The sequence below is a fragment of the Notolabrus celidotus genome, chromosome 18 (assembly GCF_009762535.1).
Source record: "Notolabrus celidotus isolate fNotCel1 chromosome 18, fNotCel1.pri, whole genome shotgun sequence".
NCBI lineage: Eukaryota > Metazoa > Chordata > Actinopteri > Labriformes > Labridae > Notolabrus > Notolabrus celidotus.
In genome coordinates, this window is record NC_048289.1 from 10,300,860 (window position 1) to 10,324,469 (window position 23,610).

General features: G+C 40.3%; 1 protein-coding gene across 3 annotated transcripts in view; it reads left to right on the forward strand.

The window, feature by feature from the left end:
• snx29 (sorting nexin 29) overlaps positions 1-19,852 on the forward strand; it is a 217,534-nt gene extending 197,682 nt beyond the window's left edge. For 2 of the 3 annotated variants that reach the window (XM_034708495.1, XM_034708494.1), the window contains exons 20-21: positions 1,350-1,489; positions 16,012-19,852. In XM_034708495.1, the coding sequence (XP_034564386.1) occupies positions 1,350-1,489; positions 16,012-16,138 (267 nt within the window). In that variant the 3' untranslated portion in view covers positions 16,139-19,852. The remainder of the gene's footprint in view (positions 1-1,349; positions 1,490-16,011) is intronic. The other variant, XR_004634773.1, reaches the window with a different exon arrangement.
• Positions 19,853-23,610: the final 3,758 nt, after the last annotated feature.

A 23,610-nucleotide genomic window follows, 5' to 3' on the forward strand; every position in this document is an offset into this window, starting at 1 on the left:
CACTTATAAAAACAGTTGAAAATTACTTGGACGAGCTTGAACAGACTGTAGAACAAGATGAAGCGATGGACACTGTTAAAGAACTTTTGAGATTCATGGAAGACAAGATGGCGGAGGGCAGCGAGGGAAGAGAGCGGGAATCTGTTATTCTGCTTTAATATTGTTGAACCCAAATTGTCTTCATCAGTTTGATATGAAATACAGTCAGATTTATTAGTAATCAGACAAAATTACATTCACCCCATGGCTTCAGGTGGTTCCTATCAGGTTTCAATCCACCTGCAAAGAAATGCACCCACTGCGTTTTGCTTCAAAGGTATCATCCACATATTTACAGATCTACAGACACCAGTCACGTAAGTGGTGTTGAGCTTTGCAGGGCACTGTGAGTGAATGAGAGTGTGCATCATGTGTTAGGTTAGACATGTAGTGTTAAGTGCTTTGACTGGCATGAAGGCCTTAAAAGCACTGGGTAAGTGAGCAGTAGTCAAGTCCATTAAAAATTTATCATTTCAGTTCAATTGCTTGAATTTGGTGCAAGGAATTGCAAGATTTTTCAAACAATCCCCAGATTTTTTTCCCCAAAGCTCTTTAGAGTAGGAAACTCTAAACAGATAAACCTTTTTCCAAGATGTGTATCAATAACCATCAAATTTTATAGACCTTACAGTATCTCTGTGTATAGGATTGTTTTATGTATGAATACTTTGCTGGAAACCATGGCAGGATCTACAAAAATGGGATGAGTGAAGGAAAAAGTGTAAACTATACTTTATATTTACCTTTTACAGCTCTTTTTTTAGTCTCCAACAGCTCCTGCAAGGAAAATATACAACTCCACAGATGCTACATGTACCCCTAAGTGAACTAGCAGGTCGCTAACTGTGTATATCAGCTCTTAAGTACATTATACACTTCTTGCCCAACTCAAAACAAGTTGGGCAAGAAGTGTATAATGTACTTAAGAGCTTTTTGTGGTGGAAACAGCTGCCTGTAATATCTGCAAAAGTTACTGAAGGGAGCAGTGAGAGTTCATTTGGAGGGTGGAGCTGTGCATGGGACAAAAAAAACAATTACATTAAAAACAGTATAAAGCTTCATAACTAAGAGGAACTGCTAGATCAAGTTATAATTTCTTGCAGGAACATTAAAATGTATGAATATTATGTATTACGCAAAGACATGAAATGCATTATTGAGACAAAATATTCATAATGGCTGCTTTAATGCCTGCTCGTTAAAGTGTTTATTTTTATTTGATAAAATATGTGTGTTACCGCTTTAGCCTCATATTTCCACTAACTTCTTCTTGTCTTCTTCCCCTCTCTTTTCTCTCCCTCTCTCCATAGGATGCCAAGTTCGTAGAGGAAAGGAGGAAGCAGCTGCAGGGCTACCTTCGCATGGTGATGAACAAAGTGATCCAGACACTGCCGGAGTTCACAGCCCGCCCCACGAAGGAGACCCTGCTGTCTCTGCTGCCTTTCTGTCTGTAAGTGGACTCATGCTAGCATGTCTGGTGCACTATTCTGTTCTCTATGCTAGTGTGTGTGTGTGTGTGTGTGTGTGTGTGTGTGTGTGTGTGTGTGTGTGTGTGTGTGTGTGTGTGTGTGTGTGTGTGTGTGTGTGTGTGTGTGTGTGTGTGTGAGAGAGTGAGAGAGGGAGGAAGAAACAGGATGCCAGCATATGAGTGCAGGTGCAGGGTTTTAACATGTGAGTGACCAATGGGGTGTCATCATGAAGGAATCCAAACAGGATCAGCCAGGAGAGAGATATTAGATATGTATAGAAAAGGAAAAACCTGCTTTTTACTTTTTCAAAAATCCTGCTGTGTGCTTACATGACCTCAAAAAATGTAAATACATGTCAGTTTTACAACTTTTTGAAATAATTAGCTGCCTTGTCATTGTTACAAAATCTAAACACGGAGGTTTAATGTCAGTGAAAATGCCAAATCCCTTGTGAACAAACTTCAGTATTCCTGTGTGTGTTCCATTCTCAAACCCTGTATTCACACATACAGTGAGTATGTTCTCTCACACACACTCAGAGTGTGAAAGTGCACGATGCCCTTGCTGCCCACCTACCTACAGGGATACATTAAGAATGAGTCGTTCCAGTCATCTGCTGTCAATTTACTCATTAGTCTCTGATCACACATGTCACACCATCTGACCGGTCATGTCATTTCCTCTCTGGAGAGACGTCTAAGTCATCAGGCCAAGACAACAAGGCAACAGCAACAACAACAACAAGGTAGTGGAGAGACCGCGATACTATGTGATTGTAGAAGATTTTGCACTAAAACCAAAAGATAAACTTCTACATCCATCTGCTTTCTGTCTAGGAACTGATCTACATAATTATGCAAGATCATTTGGTAACCATGGTAACATTTATTGCACATCAGCATGTGAAAGGGGGATTTTCCAGATACAGCACAACACAGGAAAAAGATGTAAACCAGAGTGTTGCTGCTATTTTCGTTTTCCAATCACACTATCTAATACATATCATTACAGTGTAATGCTCCACATGTGATTGCTTTATCAAGTTTGACATCATGTGACATGCAAGTCATATAATCAATAACTCCTTCATGAGTTCATGAGAGAACATCAATGAATTTGACAGCCACATTAGAGCGCAGCGTGACCCGCTTTGAGCAGTTTCAAGAGAGAGATTTCACTCTGTTACAAGTAGAACAGGCCTGCTGACAGCGGGGGACAGCTGGGTCACTTGTCCCGGGTCCTGGGTCAGGAGGGGCCAGAACTGAGCCCTAAGGCTGTTAAAACATCCGCGGGAGTAATTTGTCAAAAATGTTTTTCCGTATGAAATGAAAAAATGAGTATTTGAGTCGCATATGAAACACGTCCTGCATGTTATGCATGTTGTTTACTTTCCCTCCATGCATTGATGGTTTGGCCTCTTGCGCTGCCCTCAACCTCCTTCTGTTAATGTAAACTTTAAAAATGGTCAGTCTCCTCTCTGACAGTAGATGACACAGCAAGGCTTGTTACTCAGAAGATGAGAGAAGGAGAGACAGAGGATGCATCTCAAAGCCCTTAACTTCAGTCTCCTCCCTCCTCGCTCCTCAGCCGAACCGGAAGCGGTTACTGACTCGCCATTTTAAGTGGCGTCCCAAAGCTCTTAACTCTACAGGAGGAGAGAGGGCGGGGGAGACTGATCGGAGGAGCGATAATCGAGGAAACACGAGAGCAGACTTTGCGGAAGTCTTCTCTCTGACAGACACGCCCCCTTATTGAATACCTCTCACATTGAGTGCCAGGAGAGATCCATACATACACAGGAAGGGCAGAATGAACAACCCAAAACCTGTCCAGTGAATGAGTACCTGCAAGTCCATATGAAGGAAAGTTTTTTCTATCTTGGACCGGACTACAGGCTGTATTAAAGATGGATGACGTGACGTGCACAAAAGTGAAGCCACACCATTTGAAGCTTCCTCTCTTGGATGGCTGTAGTATAGGCCATAATCTCTGCCCCCTCCATGTTAACAGATGGTACAAGGGTAAAACTTTGATATCACATGGCACAGCACATTTTTTTTCTTGAATATTTTTTTTGTCATATTTAGTTCTCATGTTGATTTATTCAAACAGTCAGTCAGTTTGTTGAGATGTTTCATTGTTAGTTGTTTCAAGATACGTTGTCATGATTGACAGCTCTGGTGACAAATGCGGTTTCTGTGTACGGGATTAGCAGCGTAGAGGAGGAATGGTGAGAGAACGAACTTCAGACCAAGAACCTGTTCCACAGTAGGCCATGCCCATCTGAGGGATCTTTGCTATTATATTGATAAGTTGAATGTGTTCTTTTTGTTGGTTGGATGTTAATTCCACAGCCCTGAAAGTCCTACTGCAGACTGTAGCAGATATTTTGGCTTCACTTGAGCACAGCAGGAAAAGATGTGTCATTTATTTCTACATACAGTACACTCCATGGTCTGGACAATCTAAAGATTAGAAAGTCACTCAGACAGGAGCTTGTCAGCACTTATTATGCTGGATTTTAAAAGCATCCTTCAGGGGGTATCTTTAAAGAACAGTTAATGTGACTGATTGGTAATAGGAATAAGGTAGAACGCAAGTCACTGCAGGAGTCACATTACTCTGAAGTCTCTGCAGGTGTTGTCAGTAATTGTGGCTGTTTAGACAGTTAACATTAAACAAAGGAAAATGAAGCTTTGTTGGGAGTGACTTAATTCCATGAGTGATTGAATTTTGAAAACCTATTATCAGAGGCATCACACGGAGCAGTTATCTTCATTAGAAATCATATGAAAAGATCAATATACCGTGTTGTGTGTAGGTAGAGATCCAAATTACATTGAGAGGTAAGTCTCTAAAGGCGCAGGCCCAGCAGTAGAACAGTAATTTGAAGGTTGGTGTAAACCTCCAAAGCCAAGGCTGCCCATTATTTATTCTGCTCTGAGAGGTTAATCCCACCTGTCTTTCTCATATCTACACCTGAAATAGAAACCATTCCACTGCACGACTGTGAATGACATGAAATATTACTGTGTCAAGCCAGCAAAGTCTGTCTGAGACTCCATCACTTTACTTTGTTCTCTTCTTCCTACACTGACATATCGTTATTCTAAGTTTATTGTGTACAACATATTACCCCTACGTTGATCTATTCTTGTAGTTTCACTGTGTTTGGGGTCATGAACACCCACTTACATACCAGTTGCTTCTTACTTTTAACTCAGTTACTCTTAATATTATTTTCATTGTAGATTTTCAAGTATGACAAAACATTATTTACCAACAGACAAGTGAAAATATCTAGAATAATTAAGAGAGGCGATACAGATGTTGCAGTTGTGACAAATTAGAATCCCAAGAGGGTCTTTCTCACCATGTCGGGATTCTAATTTGTATATCATCCTGCTCGCTATACAGTATCCCCTACTTGGATCCTGAACTTGATGTGCAAGACCCTGTCGCAAATAGGTTGGGTCTTGTCATGAAACAAAGGGGTTCCTTCACTTTAACAACATAGTCTATTAAACTCAGTTTGAGCTGCATCCACAGTAATGGTAAGCTTTGTAGCTTTCTTAAAATTAGCTTGCCTAGCTGTTATTAGTCACATTAAACTGAACATTTCTACTGATGGTGAAGTAGTCAGTCCTTAAACAGCTGGCATATCCTAAACCACTGTCAAAAATGGATTTCCTGAGCTCCCCCTGGTGACTGGCTGCAGTATAGGTCTTGAATCCTGCCTAATAACAGATGAACATTTGTAAAGCAGTTCGTTTTTTTATCATGTTGATTTATGTAAAAATGTTAATTTTTCTGAGAGTTTAAGTTAGTTACTTGATACTAACAAGAAGGCATGTGACATCATGATTGACAGCTCTGTGGACAGATGCATGCTTCTGCAGTGTTGAATGGATGAGAGTAAAGGAGGAATTGCAAGATAATACACAAAGAATACTGACACAAGAGTCATTGAACTTTCTTTAACAGTGAGTGTCTGCCTCACATCAACACAAGAGGGATCTTTGACCTTTTATCAGTGAGTCAAATGTGTGATTTGGTTAGCTGACGGGTTGGTGATGCCAATCTGCAGTTTCACAAGCCAGATAGCCTCTGCACACATTTCAAACAAGCGGTCCAGTCCAGACATTCTGCAATCTGTTGACTGGTCGAACGCAAGAGTCATCACTTCCCATGCAGCAGCGGTAATAACAGACGAACATAAAACACAGCCTTCCCTCAAAGCTTCTTGTCATAAACAGCCACATGCTAAGAAGACAAAACACTGAATGTCCTCAGTTGTTGCTTTTTTGTTTACAAACTGTGTCCCTTTCTTCTTCACTGAATTTATTCGCTGGCTAAACTGTGCCACGCTACTATTGTGTAGCCCTATTATGTAGCTAACATGGCGAACCGGCTTACACCCCACCTACCAAGTAAGGGCACGGTTGGCTGTGGAAATACAAGCATGGTCAGGATTTTCCGTACCAAACTGTACTGAACCAAACTGAAGCGCCTGCAGGTGGAAACGCACCATTAGCCGTGAAGCTTTCGTTAAAGTCACAGCCTTGATAGAACCTGAAAACCTTCCTGCATTGACAGAAACCTTAAAGTGACAGCTGAAAGAGAGAGCCTTTTACCTACATATGCAGTTCTGTCTTGGCCTGTTCTTTTTACAACCATTACGTAATGGAATTATAACCGACATGAGATCAACACCAATCAGCATACCATGATACACCTACACACGCAGAGTGTTCTACTTTCCTACCTCATTGCTCAGAGGCCCTCCACTGCTACCATGATGTTTAATGATATAACATGATGTGACTTCATAACTGCCTGTTCAGTTGGCATGATCAAACTCGTGTTGGTCTAACGTCTTCAGCGAGGGATGAAAGACTGATTAGTCTGGTCATTAACTTGATGAGTGGGGAGGGGAGGAATGTGGAGAGGATGCAGAGTCTCTCCTTTATAGCTATGAATAGAAACTGTACATACATTTTTTGGTTATGTAACAGCCGTGCTTTATCCAAATTAGAAAGAAAAATGCATACCATAAAGTCGCAAATTGGGGCCATGTTTTGATAAAAGGTAGAAGAAAAAAATTAATGGGCTTTCATAAAAATAGGCCCGGAAAAAACATGTAATTAACTCTAGCTAACAACAGTGACTAAACATGGACAATTCTGCATAATATTTTACTCCGTCAGCCCATTTCCACTCTACAAATACATTTAATTACTCTGAACATTACCCATTCAATCCAATCCCTGGAAACTAATATCATCCACGTGTTTATTTCTAAAGGACTATAACATATGCTATATAATCTGTGTACAGCTAATTATCATTTTATTGCTCGCAGATTTGTGACACAATAGCAGAGCCTGAATCAGGGTGGGGATACTCAAACACGAGATGACAGATGTTGTAGCGTAATGAGGGAATTTGTAGCCATTGGAGAGAGAAAATGACAGGAAGCAGCTCAGTAAGAAAAGATGAAGAGAAGGGGACAGCTGAGGATGAAGGCAAAGAAAGCTGGTCTGGGGTCTGAGGAGGAGACAAGAAGAAAGAAAGAAGATAAATAAAGAACAAAGGGGGAAGACAGATTTGGGTTCGGCACTCCAGATCTCCAGCTGAGACACTTGGCGCTCAGAGGCCTTAAAAACTCCTAATGATTCTGTACTGGCTTAAACTGCTCAAGAAAATAGGATGTAGTAAGCAACTGGCAGCGTTTCAGTCACAAAACCCCTCTTACAAGTGGAAAAGAGTCACTGCTTTAATTTAAATATCAGCTTCAAGTTGAGTCATTCAAAAAGTGTATGACATGCCAGTCCTCTGGTCAGATTTTGTCCTAATTAGCCGCTCAGAGTGATATGAGCTGGCGGGAAACTAGTTTGGAAGGGTTCCCACTGCTTTCATTGAACTTAAGAGTAGTTTTACAAAGACGCTCTCACCAAAGGCTGCTGTTTGATTATTCTGAAAATTCAAATCAGATACAAAAGCAAAAGTCAATGGCTTCTGAGGTTGTCAGAAGATCAAATGAACACTCCTGCAAGACTGGTCCAACTGTAATGTATAGTGGTGTAGATTACTGTCAAACCAGAACAACTCAGTTATAACCAACAGTCTGTGCTCAAATGTGTATTTCTTAGATACCATGTTTAGATCATGGGAAATCTGTGAAGCACTAAAGTTTGAAGGCTTTACAAAACTTCAGCTAATTAAGTTTGTCCAGAGCTTTTGAGTCCATCACAAAGTCTTAGTAATAAAGAGTTGGACTGTTGACATGTGAGCTCAGCAGTGTAAGTACAGGTCATCATGTAAAGTGTTGAAAAGTGAATCAGTGCCAAAGCACACTTACATTAACATTCAGATATTTTGTTTCTTTGATGCTATGTAGGGAATAATAAATGGTGACGTACTGCTATGCCAATTAGAATACAGACCAGGGAGAAGAGACCTCTCTGCTTTGTGTCGACTAAAGTCATGAAAAATTGACTCCAACTATTGGTTTAATGACAATTCAATTGATTACATTGATTATTGAAATGACATATGTACAAATAAAGAATAAACATAAAAGAAAAAATCAATTACGGTCAGGTTGAAAAATTAGCATGCTAATATGCTTTGACAATCATTTACTGAACATTTCCATTGAAGGATACGTTAGACGAGGTCAATAATAATAATAATAATAATAATAATAATAATAATAATAATGATAATAATAACTTTATATATATAGCACCTTAAAAAAACATGTTTACAAAGTGCTTTGACAAACAAAGTGTAGTTCAAATAGCAGAGTATGCAATTTTGACAGACAGGGAGGAGAAAATTTGATGAATACAAAACAAAATGCAACACAAGAGGTTAAAAGGAATACACGTCAATTAAACAGTATGGAGGGGTGTGACAATGGACCAGTAAATCATTGTTGAAAGGTTTTCCAGAGTGAATAGATAAAAATAAATAAATAGATAAATAAATAAAATGGAGAAGTAAATAAAAGCTTTAAAAGGGCAATAAAAGAGGTTTTCAGAGGAAAAGGACTTCTGCAATAAGTGTAATTGCTTTTTGGATAAAACTGACGAATTATTATGACCTGGTCTGCAGATGGTTTCAATGTCTTGTTTTTAGAGTGCATTGAGAGGGATTGAAAGTGAACCTAGGGTGGCTTTAGTAACACTGAAGGCCAACTTATGGCTGCTTTTATGGTTGGTTGGTTTGTCCTTTCTTGGCTACCGTAGAAACACGGTGGTGATGCATGGATGACTCAGACGACCAGGCCAACCTTTCACGATATAAAAGGCTTGAAATACAGAAAATAAAACAGACCATTTCCATGTAATTATACAACAACATGAATAGTTTTATTATAATTAATTTCAGCAAAAAAAGAACACTATCTCAAATCCTGGACTCTAAGTGATAATGATAATTTTTGATACACCTTTTTATTAGGATGGGTAGTTTAAAGAAAGCAGAGCAGAAAAGGTTAGTATTCACCGCACTTATACAGCACTAATATGTAAATAAATGCCTCTGTGACATTGACGAACGTTTTCTTCTTGTATGGAGCATCAAAGTGGTCACACGTCTCCCTGAATATGCCATCACTTACTAAGCAGACAGATCATTCACACGTATACAGTTTACTCAGAACTCTGTGTACACACACTCAGGCTGGGCTCTCACATTAGTGACCTGCTGCCTTAGAAAAAAAGTGTCACAGATTTCTGTGTCATGGTCAAGAGAAGTGTCCAGAATGACTGAGTAACCCACTGACAGTGATGGCCTTAAACTGTTATTCTGTGTGTACCTGTACACATGCATGTCGGTACTGCCCCGGGTGTGTGTGTGTGTGTGTGTGTGTGTGTGTGTGTGTGTGTGTGTGTGTGAGAATGTAAAGGAAGTACAGCGGGAGTAGTTTATTCTTCAACTTGCTTCTTTCTCTTCTCTGTTGGACAATCAATTTTTGATGCATGCTTGTGTTTGTGTACCCATTTACTCTAATTGGTCTACTTTGCAGTGAAACTATTAATATTCCAACAGCGCCTGGGAAAGTGATTATCCTGCACAAGTCAATATCATGTCCAAATGTGGGACAAACACATGCTGAAAGCTGGAGAAAAAAATCGATAAGCCTAATTAATTTAGCACATTTGGCCATTTTACTCAGTTTGATATGAATAAATGAGATGGCTTGCAGTTTCAACTCCACACGCTGCTCCCAATTTAGTAGTTTTTTTGCTGATATAACTCCCCACAGCATCTCAGCTTGGCCAACCCTGGTCAGATTCAAATCGTGTGACAGGATTTGATAGAGCTTGCCAGGTGCAGGGCAGATATGGGAATAAGTGCTACTTGAGCCTCCTCTAAATGCACATTTTGTGCCGCAGGAAAAAGAATAATATTCTGCGTATTAACAAAGTTCGGGCTGATCTCAGATTGGCCGGTCACACCGCCTCCTGAAGTTGTTTGATCTTGATTGTTATGACAGAAACACGATGCAGCTATGCTTTTCTTCTTACCAAAGTTTGGATCCTAACTTGCGCTGTAACTGCCTCCTCCAAGTGTCGGCCTACTTTAAAATGACAGAGCCTCACTGCTGCTTTTTTAGCCCCTGCTGCTTTACAAACACGCAAATGACTGGCATTGACACTTTCAGCCGAAGCAGCTCACCATCAGTGTGTTTATTGAAAGCATGTGTGGTCCACGTGGGAATCAAACTCCTGACACAGGACCACACGGATGACCCAGATAACTTTAATTAATTTCTTACAGCAAGGGTTTGTCAGTAAAGGGAGCGAGTGCACAATCTTTACAAATTAAAGTAAAGATACTTCAGTAAAACAAAACTTTTTAAAGTAGAAGTACTCAATCCACATATTTACAGAGGTAAAAGTGTAAGATGTACAAACTACGTGCAAAATAGTGTGAAAGTAAAAAGCAGTCCTCTCATGGACATTTCTACCAACTGTTTCTTTGGAGAGCTGGCTAAAATGACGTCTTACTTTGGAGAATATTTAACTTATTTAGTCTTTTTAATGTATAAAAAGACAACACATAAGGGACAATGTATGGTTTTTAAAAAGTAGTCCCAATGATTCCAAGGCAGTTAGCGTTCCATGGCGATGGATTCTTATCAGCTTGTTGCGGTCGATTTAACATGAAACTGTCCTCATCAGCTCTCCTTCGTCTCTGAGCTCTGGTTGACACACCTTTAGAAATAACAAGGTAAATATCACAACTTTTAACTCTGCTGCTATAATCACCACCACTCATGGTTTAAGTTTCTTTGCAGCAATCTGTTTCCTAAAGTTTCTCTCAGCTGCTCTGCTTGTTCCTGGACATGATCCAATATGAAAGTATCCCTGTTATTTAGCCTGCCACATTAGCATGCTAACCGAAACTAGCGTTTCAGCCACATTGTTTACCAATATGATGCTAATGGAAACTAATGGTTTTACCTCACCTGACAGCCAATGGTGTCAACAAGCAGAAGCAAAATGTGCCAGAACTATTTTCCACAGATTGATTTGACATGACGTGTGATCAGTTTGCTTCTGCCTGTTGCTGATGTTAGTGAAAGTTAATAACTGTAGTCAAGGGGCTGTCAAGGGGTTTTGACCAATCAGAATCAAGCATCTTACATACCTGGAAGATGAGTAAGAAAGCTGCGTAATAATCTACAATAATGACCACTAGTATTCCTCCAATGGCATGGTTGGATGTGAAGTGTGAATCTGCTGCAAGGTTTTCAGCAATGTAAGCTGGTTCACTTTTATCCATGACCCCACTCCAAGTCATCTCCTCAAATCTCAAGTTGTTGTTTTTTTTCCTGCTTGTCTTTCAGCTTGTTTTCATCACGTTATGTCTGCACTGATCGTCTCTTTATGGGTCACTCTTCCATATTGTAAGGGGCACTTAGTTTGGCTGCTCTCTGAGTTTGTTGAGGTAATCATCTCAGTGCAGGGTCAGGTGTGTGGTCCTGATTGCCCCTGATCTGGAGCAGGTGTGGAGCTAATATATACTCTTGGGTTTCAGTTCCCTGTGCTGACTCATTAGCTCACCTTCAGAGATAGTGAGAGGAACTCCTTGTGTTTTCAGGGTAGTGTGTCTGAATGAGCACCACATTCTTCTTCAGCGTATTTGTCCTTCAATTCTGCAATTTTCAACCCCAGCCTTTTTGTGTTTGGCATCATTGGCCACCTTTGTGTTTTGTGTAAGGAGTGATTCCTGAGTTTGGTTTCTTGTCAGCTGCTTGGCAGCGCTGTTTTTGTTTCCCTTTTTATGAGATTTGTTTTCTTTGGGAAGCCTGTTTGGGAAGCCCGAATATTACTCTGTCTTTTCCCTCTCCCCTTCTTATTGATTACTATTTAAGTGGTTTTTCCTTTGAGATATCTTTAGAACTACTTGGTCCGCAATAGCGCCCCTCTTCCCCCATTCCTGACATATATAAGTTCAAGTCTGGCATCATGTTTTCAAGAGGTTAGCAATTATCCATCCATCATCCACTATCTATAATGCTTTTACTGCTTAAAGGGGCTGGACCCAGTCCCAGTTATAACTGGGCAGGAGACGGGGTACACCGTGTACAGGTTGCTAGTCTATCACAGAGCTGAGACATAGAGACTAACAGCCAGACAAACTCACAGTCATACAGGAAATTTAGAGTTAATAACTAACCTACTGAGCATTTCTTTGGACTAGGGTTGTCAAAAATGTATGGTTCTAGTGTGCTGGTTTGGCCTAGGGGTTAAGTAGTACGCCCTACGTCCCTTTCCTGCATGCCCCTCTTCAGCCTCTCTCCTGGTTTCCAGCTTCATCCACTGTGTTATCCTCTCTGAATAAATGCACTGAAGACCATTTATTTGAAAAGGGGAAAAAATTATTTAATATTTTGTGATATTGCTGGCTTTAAAATGATACAGTGTCCACCTAACCATTGGGAGCACCAAAACTTTAAAAAAAACTACAGATTCTCTGCAAGAGAGAGAGCAGCGGTAGTCAAGTGAGCAGAGAAGCAGAGGAATAAGACAGTACATTTTGATTGTTTCACAGTTATTACACCCTCAAAATCAAACTAGTAAGCCTTTCATTGCCATTAAGAGTGTGTTAGATGTTGATCTGTGTTCAGTGACTTTTTCTGTAGCAGCACTGCACACTGCAAAGTACAAACAAGACATTTGCTAATTTTGATGCACACACATGGAGTTAATTTTTCGTTTATGTGGTATCAAATCAGTCATCAATGTCATTTTATTTTTACTAGTGTCATATCAAAGTTCCAAATTCTGATACCCTGACAGCTCTTCTCTGGAGTGTGTGAGAAAGCTAGAGTACTCGGATGAATCTCACCCATGCACAGGAATAACATACAAGCTAGAAAGGCCCCGGCGAGGTTTCTGGCTGCAAGGCGACAGTGCTAACCACTGCAGTGTGGTTACTACGCACATGTAGCAGGGGGGTACAACTATCCAAATAAAAAAAGATGATTTGCCTAGATGCCCTTAATATACTTAAATGCATAAAAGCTGATGTAACAAGGGTATTTGAAAATGCAAGGGACAGAGACTAGAGATTTGATCTTTGAATGAGAATAAAAGTTTCCTTTTTAAATAATAAGTAAAGCATAGATACCTGAAAACTCTATACAAGTACACCTGAGATGTGTTTGAACCCTAATATTTCCCACTTCAGTCCGCTGCCATCAGCCATGAAAAAGACTGATGACAGCTGTCTTTTCACCATTTTGAAATGAAAATACATCTTGACAAACAAGCACTAGAGCTCTCCGTTCCTATCACAGAATAACGGCAGCATCACAAGCATGGGGTGGGAGGTCAGTGTCTGAGTGAAGACGTGCTTCAGAAGAAAACAAAGAGAAAGCGTATAACTCCAGGCATTCACTCTCTGCTTTTCATTTCCTCTCTTTGACAAGTGCCTCTCATTCATCTTCATGGTTATCAGATAAGACCAAGGGATCAGGGGTTCACATGTTGTGAAGACGGTTGTCACAGCAACTAGGGCAGTGATGTCATCAAACAGCTCAGGTTATATCCTCTTCAGATATAAGAAGGCTTGACATCATCATAAGATCAGAAATTACTATAAATTATTTCCTTTTGTGACACATAAGAAAATGACTGGTTGTTAAAACTACTACTAAGAAAAATGACAGTTTCTATGTGGCTCCTCAGTAACAAGGCATCTAGAGATGTACTAAAGCAGTGTTCATTTGTAGTAAAAGCAGAACTCCACACTGAAAAAAGGCTTTGTCTTGTGTTAGCCTCTCCAATTCCAAACAGGAAAAGAAAAGATTTTCACGTGGATTAATAGAAGCTGCAATCATTAGCATATTCATCCTTCACTCAAATGCGCACATCCATCCATCCTTCCATCCATCCTCTTTCCTTCGCTTATCTGGGATGAGGTTATTGGGGCATCAGTCTAAGCAAGTTGACCCAGACATCCCTCTCCCTAGCAATGTTTTCCAGCTTCCTGGGATCCCAAGGTGTTCCCAGGCTAGATGGGACCCGAGGCCTCCTCCTGGGTGGATGTGCCCAGAACCCCTCAAAAGGGAGGCACCCAGGAGGCCTCCTTAATAGATGCCCGAATGCAAACAATTGAAACAAAAAAAAAACCTCTTGCCTAGTCTGATCCAAATTTGAAATAATGCTTTCTGAGGTCCTGTGTTTTGGTGTTCTAATCTCTTCATTATGTATGTTGAATTTTATGCAGAACATGTGTGATATAGGAGGATATGTGCAATATGTGTTTGTGGTTAGTGGTTTTCAGTGGTATGAGCTTCACTGTTGACATGTGGATTGCTTTTTGTTTTATTGTTTATTTTTATCAATACTACTGTGGAAGCAGTTAAATGTGTGTATCATCCATAGACTGTATAAAATATGGATATCCTGCCATGGTTTCCAGCAAAGTAATTATACATAAAACAATCCTATACACAGAGATACTGTTAGGTCTATAAAATTTGATGGTTATTAATCATAGACTGTATAAAATATGGACTTAGTATCCGTGACGTCACCCATCTGTTTCTGAAGCGCTGTTTTGAGGCTAATCGGCGGCGGCAGCCATATTGCTGCTATGAAGCCAGTGTGACGTAAAGAGGCGGTCTTTGAGCCTCCTAGCCAACAGCTGCAGTGTTCCCACAGGCAGCTGTGCCTCTCATTGGGAGACTAGTAATCTCAATATCTTCGAAATTGCCGCATTAGAAAAAGTGTCATCCCCCTCACAGTGTGAGCCGATCGAGGAATGAGCTATCCAGACTACACTCGTCTTTTGTACCAGGCTGTAAACATGTTTATTTCTGCTGTGAAGATCATATTTTTCCCATTCATGTGTATGTGACTTCCGGTACTTCCGGAGCCAGCCTCAAGCGGAACTGCAGTTTTTAGCACTTCCGCATTGGACTCATATTTTTAGACCAGAGGTTGCCTCTTGGTATCATCTCTTATCATATTGTATCATAATGTATCATATTGTATCGTATGTTATTGTAATGTACTGTATTGTAGCGTACGTGGTGTCATGGATTTTACATTAGCTAGAGTAGCCAGCTAGCAAGAACTGATAAAGGAAGTTTTCATTTCAGCTTAAGAGCATAATGGCTGCTAACTAAAAATAACACATTTCCTTTTCTCAACATTTGCCTGAATTATGAACCATTTCACCATACCCACATGTCAGCCATTTTCCTCTGACGTCACCCACAGGATGAGAAGCTCAAATTGTGTTATAATAGTTGAACTGCTTTATTACACTACATGTATGTGGTCATAAAACATTGGGTCAATTTGTTTTGTATTATACCTGTCATGTTAAATAGTCTTATCCTATGAAATGGTAAGCCCTCAGCCCCTTCATGGCTAACATGTATTAGCTAGCCAATAGCTAAATGCTTGTATTAGCCGTGGTCTTGCGCTAGCTTGGGTGTTGAGAAGTAAACAGTATAAACTTGTTAAATGGACCAATTTCTTGCTAAATTGTAATCCAGTGTTTTTAATTCCTGCATAATTTGAGCTTTAAGCTGTATAAGATAGTGAGTCATCAGTTTTCAGACATCTATAGGTTTTGCAACCTGGAGCACAGCTATATTGTTGTATAGAAACTTTTTAATTTCTCTCTAGTCTACTGTTTGACAAAAGTAGTGAAGATAGCAGCTACCTACAGAAGACTATTAACAGATTATACACTTGTCCATTATTTTACTGTATCTGTGCAATTAATGTAGATGTAGCTTAGATTAAGCCATTTTGTTTAGCCCAGAAAATCTTCTTAATTTGCTTTTGACCAATGTAAGGTTTTCCAGGAAAGAAGGCCTCATGCAGAAGGGAATTAATGAACTTATGTCTCCAGAGGCAGCATCAATGCTTTGTTTGAAAAATAATCTTAGATAATTAACCTCACCAGATGTTCATGTAACTGTGTGGCTCTTTTCTCCTCCCTCCTTCTCTTTTCTCTCTAATAGAGACACTCCTCAGGCCAACGATGGTGGAGCCAAGACGCCTCGCTCCAAAACTTCATCTCGCTTCCCCAGGCTGGGCCGCAGCCGCAACCAGGAGGCCAGGCCTGAACCTCAAAGTGGAGACCTTTAACCCTGAGAGCCTTTGAACTAATTATTGCTCAAAATGTAGGGCGAGAACTACGATGTTCCTGTGTCCAAACCTGGACTGTGACACGCGGTATCACAAAGTGTAAGGAGATGAAGGGGGAATAACAGACCTTCAAAGCCTTACAGATGGGAAAAAAAAAAACTTCAATTGAGGAAGGGAGATGGATGCGTTGACATCACAGACATCTCTTGGAGATATGTAAATGTTTCCAGGCTGAGTAAAGGACAACTGATTCTCCCGAGGCTGCCTAACAATGAACCCAATCATACAGCACCTCTTACCTCACTGAGAGACAAAAAGACTCTCTGTTCACTGCACATCAACTAGGCCTAAGTCTATTATCTTCAACACAATGACATGACAAGGACATTTGTTGTTTTTTCTTTTCTTACTCTGCTCAGTTTTTTTTAGTGAAAGTGTATATTGGTCACAGTGCCTACAGTGTTTTGTAGCTGCTTTCCTGCTCCAGGTAAGGAGGGGGTGAAGAGGAGGGTGGATCAAAGCATTCTCTTGGGGAATTAGCGTTGTTTCTCAGCTAATATGTCAACATTATGGTGCCATTACATTTAAGATGACAATAATGTACAATCTCTGGTGTGGACCAACAGACAATGAGCATTCCTCTGTTCTTCTTATTGTTATTATCATGGCTCTTACAGATAATCTGCAGAAAGCATGTCATACATCTTTGTCACCAGGGATGCAAAATCTTTTCAAATCTCCATAATGATAATAATACAGAAATGGAGAAAATATGAGCTGATAAAACCAAAATGTTTTAGGGACTGTGTGAAAAGTATTTCACTCTTTGATTAAGGATATCCACAGGGATTTGATTTCCTCTTAAAATTGACAATAGGCAAATAAAGAATCCTGTTTTAAAATAGTGACAGGAAAAACTAAAATACAAATAAAAATAATCTTTTAAAAGCCTGTTTAAAAAGGGCCAATGTTCCCCCATTTTGTATCCTGAAATGATTTTTCTACAGTCCCTTATTGACAACATCAAATGTATTTCCTCAAATCCACATGCTTAGATTAATAGATTTTTTTCATAATCATTTTGGACCAGAAAGGAAGGGCAACACTGCTTTCACCATTTAATAGACGTTTAAGCTGTGTTCTGGTTAATTTACCCTCAGCAGTATGACATAAATAATGGTCTTCATCAAAGGTTGGTCAGCCATGATGCTAGAATTAAATACCTAAAGATTGTTTAACTAATGTGTCTTAACATGATTTCTTGCAGCGTTATGTTGCAGATGAATGTTTTAATGATGACTAAACACTTGAAGAAAAAGCTGCTTGTTCGAGTGTAAGGAGCGGGCTGCGGAGCATCAAGTGTGTGTAAAACAGAAGCTCATACATATGTATGGCTCACCCAAGAGTAGACACAGACGGCGTTCAAACGAGGAGTGATTGTGTCGGAAGGCTTTTCGGAAAACTTGAATCAAAGGGTTGGCTCTCAAAATGGTAAACACTGTTCTAGCTCCATGTTGGGGGGTAGGGGAAGGGGGGGATCAAACACGCTTTGTTGGTTTTAATTAAGCTGCTTTTCTTACAGGAAAGTGACCCTCGCAGGTATCCAACTACTGCTAAGTGCTGCGGGGTGTTCCTTACAGGGATGCTGTCAAAGGTTTTCTTACCAGACTTCCCTTAAGCCTTTAACAGAGAGGTGTCGGTCTGTGGTGAATAAGTGGTGAGCTGGCTGACAAACATCAGTATGAAGAGAATATCTTATCTAGCATCAACAATTTTGGGAGAAATTAGTTCAAACATGAACATTATTTTTTTCTGCAATCACTCCTGTCAAAAACATGCAATGTAACTTAAACATGAATTTCTGTCACTCCTTTTATGAACTCCTACTCTTTGCTCAAACACATTAATACAGTGGATTTTGTGATATTTAAAGTGTAGCACTGCCTTGTATGCATTTTAAAAACTCAGCCCACAGTACCTGACTGTGTCCTGTATCGCTCTATAACAGAACTGACACAGTCTGTTTATCATGACAAGCAGCCTTTTCATATTAAAATGACTTTTACAGTAAATCTTAGGGTTGGTGTTTCTCTCTAGAACAAATGGGAGGGTCTAACTTATCTGCACAAATATCCATTTTGTACTCATGTTAGTACAGTTATTATGCACAGTTGAGATTTCTGACAACTAGTTGCACCATGGAGCAAATGTCTTCATGCTTTGGTCACCACTTTCATTGTTAAGTAGACAGTTAACATTTGGTGGTGCAAATTAGTGTTGCAGTGGGTAAACAAAGGAAGGTGGGAAGAAGGCTGCTAGTTACTTAACATGGATGTAAACAATGCAGCATTTATAATATTCCATTCAATAAACTTTGCAGATGTTTTGAAAGAACGAAAACGCATTCACCATGTTTTGTAAACTACAGTATGTTTTGGTGATTAATGCTGAATATCAATTGAACTTTTTCTTATGTAAAGAAATCTAGGGCCTGTGTCCATTGAAGGCTTTTTTTGTAATTCCAAACAAAACCAATGCAGTTCAGCATCCTCAGCTCAAAAACGTCTTCAGTGTAAGCTGATTTTGTTTTTGTTTTTAAGTAATATTTTGGACCTTTTATGCCTTTATTAAGAGAGGTTAGGACAGTGGATAAAGCAGGAAACCTGGAGAAAGGGTCTGCAGGTGGACTTTACGCCAGGCCGCCCACTTGAGAAGTATTGCCTCTGTACATGGGGTGATCTACTTCACAGCTAAGCCAAACTGGCACCCTGCTGTCTGCTTTTATTGCTGCTGCACTCACGCACTCTTAGTTGAAAATAGTTCACCTCTAAGAAAAAACCCTCTTGATGTCACTATCACAGACCAATCAAATCCAAGACGGGATAGGATCTCAGTATTGCCTTTGCAGTCAACAAAATTATTTTCTTTGTAAAATGCCATTGAATGAAAGCTAATGTGAAGCAAACAGAGCATTTTAAAACAGACTCAGTGTTCACAACTAAGGGAAGTGGAAATGTTATTGGGCGACTTTGTAACCAAGTAACAGTAAGCGCCTGTGAGGAGCGCTCTGGCCATGGATGTTGCTAGCACTAGCACCAAAAAAGCATTAGTGGACACAGGCCCTTAACTTCTGAGCCTTCTACTTCCAGCTAAGTGAAGAAGGTTCTGATCTGCTCCCTTGCTGTTATCAAGCACTTCTGTAAATCCAGTTGGAACCAGAATTGTTTTACTTTGAGTCAAAATGATGTTTCTTTTTAGGATGAAGCTCCAAACAGCTCAGGTTTTGTCAAGAATACACAAGTAAATCCAATCAATTGTTAAAACAAGACAAGAAGAGGCCAGTGCTGTACTAGCATGGTTACTTCCTGATAGACATGCAGGTTCACGTCTCTGTTTTGAGGTGTATATGTTTTCATGGTTTGTTCACAAACATCACTTTTCTTTTAAATGGCTCCACTTCCTTCTCTCAGAACCCTCAAAACGCTGCATGAAATCATTTTTTCAGTACGTTTAGGCTGGGAGTCAAAGTGATGACAAGCAAAGGAGGTGGCTTTAGTTTTCTGAGACACAGCCAAAGTGTTCTCTTGCAGTGTGCCATGTCTGTATCAGCGTACTTTTCTGTTCTTGCCTTAGTCAGCAGTCAGGTTTTATCTATCAGTGTCAAAGCAGAGAAGGGTTCAACAATAAAGTATGGTGTGTACAGTACAAAAGTAACACTCAGGTGTCTGCGCTGTCTTTGTAAATCAAGTTGTTTGTATCAAAAACTCTTACACTGTTCTGCTAATATAAGCTTTTCTATGTGAGTGCATACCAGCAGGGCCACCTCAAGCTGTTTTGGTGCTCTAGGTGTGATTATGATTTGAACCCCCACACCCAACACCAGTACTTCCCCATGATAACGTAGATCATTTGTGACATATTTCTAAATATGATGATATAAGAAAGGGGACAGGGAGACACCTTTTTGGGCTAGGGCTCACCCCTACCGGGTTAGGCTGTACGCTCTACCTTCCCCAACTGACCTATTTTATAATGTAAGAAAAGAGGGAAAGAGCGATTAAGAGAAGTAAGAAAGGGGTCAGGGAGGGCAGAGCAAGAGTGAGATGCCTGTTTGGGATAGAACTTACCCCTACTGGGCTGTATGCTACACCTCCATCTACTCCCCCAATTTTTTTAAGTAATGAGAAGAGGAAATGAGAATGAAAGAGATGTAAGATTACAGTTTGGGGAGAGCTAGGGTGGGACACCTTTTTGGACTAGAGCTAACCCCTACTGGGTTAGGTTGTATGCTCTACCTTCTCCAACTTCATCAGTTTTTATTAGTAAAGATAGGACAGAGAGAGAGAATAAGAGATGTAATGAAGGAGACAGGGAGGACAGGGCTAGAGTAACACACCTGTTTTGGCCAGAGCTCACCCCTACTGGGTTAGGCTGTACGCTCTACCTCCACATACTTTCACAATTCTTCTTAAAATAGGTAAAGAGAGTGTTACCTGTGTGTTTTAAGAGAAGAATAGGAACATGGAAGACAAGCGTACCTCTTTAATCCCATTAGGAGCTCCTTTTAAAACATTTTTTAAAAAACCTAACCATGGCTAATAATGCTATAGCCTATATATCCTTAGCATGAAGCTAGCTCTGCATGCCAATACACTGTGTATTTGAACATTCATGCATGTGTAGGAACATGCAACAGGTGTATACAGTGTAAGATGAAAAAGGTGTGCGAAAGCATGCACGTGACCTTAAGTCACCATAAGGACTGTATTCTGCTCATGCGCTGTATAAACAGATGGAGAGATTCTGTGAATTTCATCATATATAATCTATCGCCCTGTGGTTGCATCTGTTTTGCTTGTCAAATGGTTATTTACCCTTCACTGCTCTGCTAAGCAGCCTCCAAGCTTAATTTAAACCATCCAGCCATTTTGGGAAAGACTTGTTTTTGCTAGGTAATCCTTACGGGGTCACCTGACAGAATGATGAGGATGTACAATACGCTCATTGTCCATTGACCAGAAAATTGGTTACAGGCCCATTTAGGATGTGGATGGTTGCTTTTGGCAGTAATGGACAATACACAAACACATGCAAACAAATGGTTGAATGCAAAGCCAAGTACCCAACACATTGCCTGCTATGTCGCTATTGTTTTAACAAAATAGCCTGGCTTGGCTCTGACGTTCAACGGTAACAGCCAAAAAGTGCAGCTAACTTCATTCTATCAAAATATGTAAATTAAGAGATGCTTGTCCTTCATAAAACTTTGTATTACTTCTTTAAGTTAGACAGACTTGGTGTATAGGAGGAGATAAGAGGGTCAGAACGGATGTCACACATGGAGGGACAAGTCTGATTTATAATCAGCATCTGATGGGAAACTCCAAGGACGCTGCAGAGTAACAATGCAAAGGGGAAGTTTTGATTGGATGTTTTTACCCTTTGCAGTTTTGAACTTTTAAATGCAAATTCCAACCATAAAACCAAACCTGAACTGTCTATATCAAGTTGAAAGGTTGTGGGCAATGGTATAGAGTAACAGTGCGAGCAGAATATCACTCGCCAATTATACTGTTGCATGATGGAGGCAGAGATAGCAACACCATTAGCCCAAATACACAAGTACAGTAAATATCAGATACTTGTCTTGAGGAAAACCACTCTCCAATCAAACTTGCAGCATGTAGGAGGTTAACATTGTAGACTTATAGGCAGTAAGTTAGTCCATGTTTTTCAAATTTGAAGCAGTGTAATAAACTAACTTTTCACTGATTCCTGTCTCATTATAACGGCTTCGATAGAACTGATCCATGTTCTTGTACTTTTAAAATTACTTTTTAATGTGGAACAGATTTAAATTCACATCAAAGTTGATTTCATAGCTACAACTTTGGTTATAGATTGGCTAAGTCTATGCTGCTAACACATTCTCAGTCTCTTTTGAGATAAAAAAAAAATTACTTGTGTTTAATTTGAGGACAAGTGCTCCGCAAAGAAACACATCCCCTCATACCAATATTCTTAAAGCTGGGGTTGGCAGTCTCGGAAAACTAGCATGAATTTGAATGTAGCATCTCCTCAGGACTCCGTCTAACCCCTCCCCTCCTCCCTCAGAGCTCCTCCAAAACGACGCCCACCCGCTCACATGCACGAGCGCCGCTGACTTGCGACCATATGATGGTGACTGATTCAAAACCGGTCCTCACCAAAACATTATCATAGTGAAAGTTAAAAACACAAACAAACATGGCTGCTGTTAGCACTCACAACTGTCATGCTAGCATTATCCAGTGGTACTGGTGACAAGATATCAGGAGAAAAGTTCTAACACATATAAAACTGTAACAGCTCTACTGTTTGTTAAACATGTTCAGTGTAGATGCTCTTAATTCCTACAGTGTTGACAGTCAGTGAAGGCATCAGGAGAGGTGTAGAGTGTGTGAGCTGGAGAGAGGAGAGACAAGCAGGAGAAGTTTTTCATTCATTCAAACATTGATTGTTGCTTTGTTGGTTGGCGTGATCACGGCCGACAGTGACCGGTTATTAAAGCTCAACGTTTTCACGAATCGGCTCGTCATCACTACAGCGTCCGGACGGACGCTACAGTACATCTACATTTCTGTAGGACTTACTAAATGTCATTCAATCTTCTGCTTGTCAGAGCCCCGTGGTGAGAGCTTTTTAGACTCTGATCCGAACTACAGTCCTGAGCAAAGCACCTCATCGTGTCAGAGGGGACAGGCCCGAGGTGGAGCGAGAGGGGCAGACAGTAGAGTCAGGGGAAGCAGAGGCAGGGGACGGAGACTCGGAGTGCACGCCGGCGAAATGTACGCGCAGGAGGAGGGCAGAATGGCAGGACGGGATTTGAATGGTTTAAAATTTTGGGTCCCAAAAAACGGTGATTGGTTGGTGTTTTCCCAGGTTTACTCCGGCTGTAGATAGCAGGTTTTTTTCACTCTTTTTTAAGAACACATTATGTATTGATTGCCATGAGGACATAACGATCATTTTAACCAGTATAACAAAAAGTGTATCTAAATCTGATTACCAACCCCAGCTTTAACTGATAAGTTACATAGCCTACCACATGGTGCTCATGGATGTCCAACATATCCTTGCAAGTTACTAGCTAGCACAAGAATAACTAGACACTCAAACAAATGATTAATTTTTTTTATCATTACAGGCCGAAACAAAATGCTGGTCCATATGTAGTTTCTTGAATTGGGTGTGATTTGACAGTTGATCCAGCAAATGTAGGCTGTATCTGGTTAAAGAGACATAGAACAACTCAACTTGAGCAATATTTTTTCTGCATCTTTTGCACTGAAAGGGGTTGCACCTCAATGTTGTTGTACAATGTACAATGACAATGAAGATATATTCTATTCTATATGTAACCAGCACAGGTTTGTGGGGACATAGGGCTGGTGGTGCTAGCTCTGCTAATGTTAGGCACACTTGGCAAACCA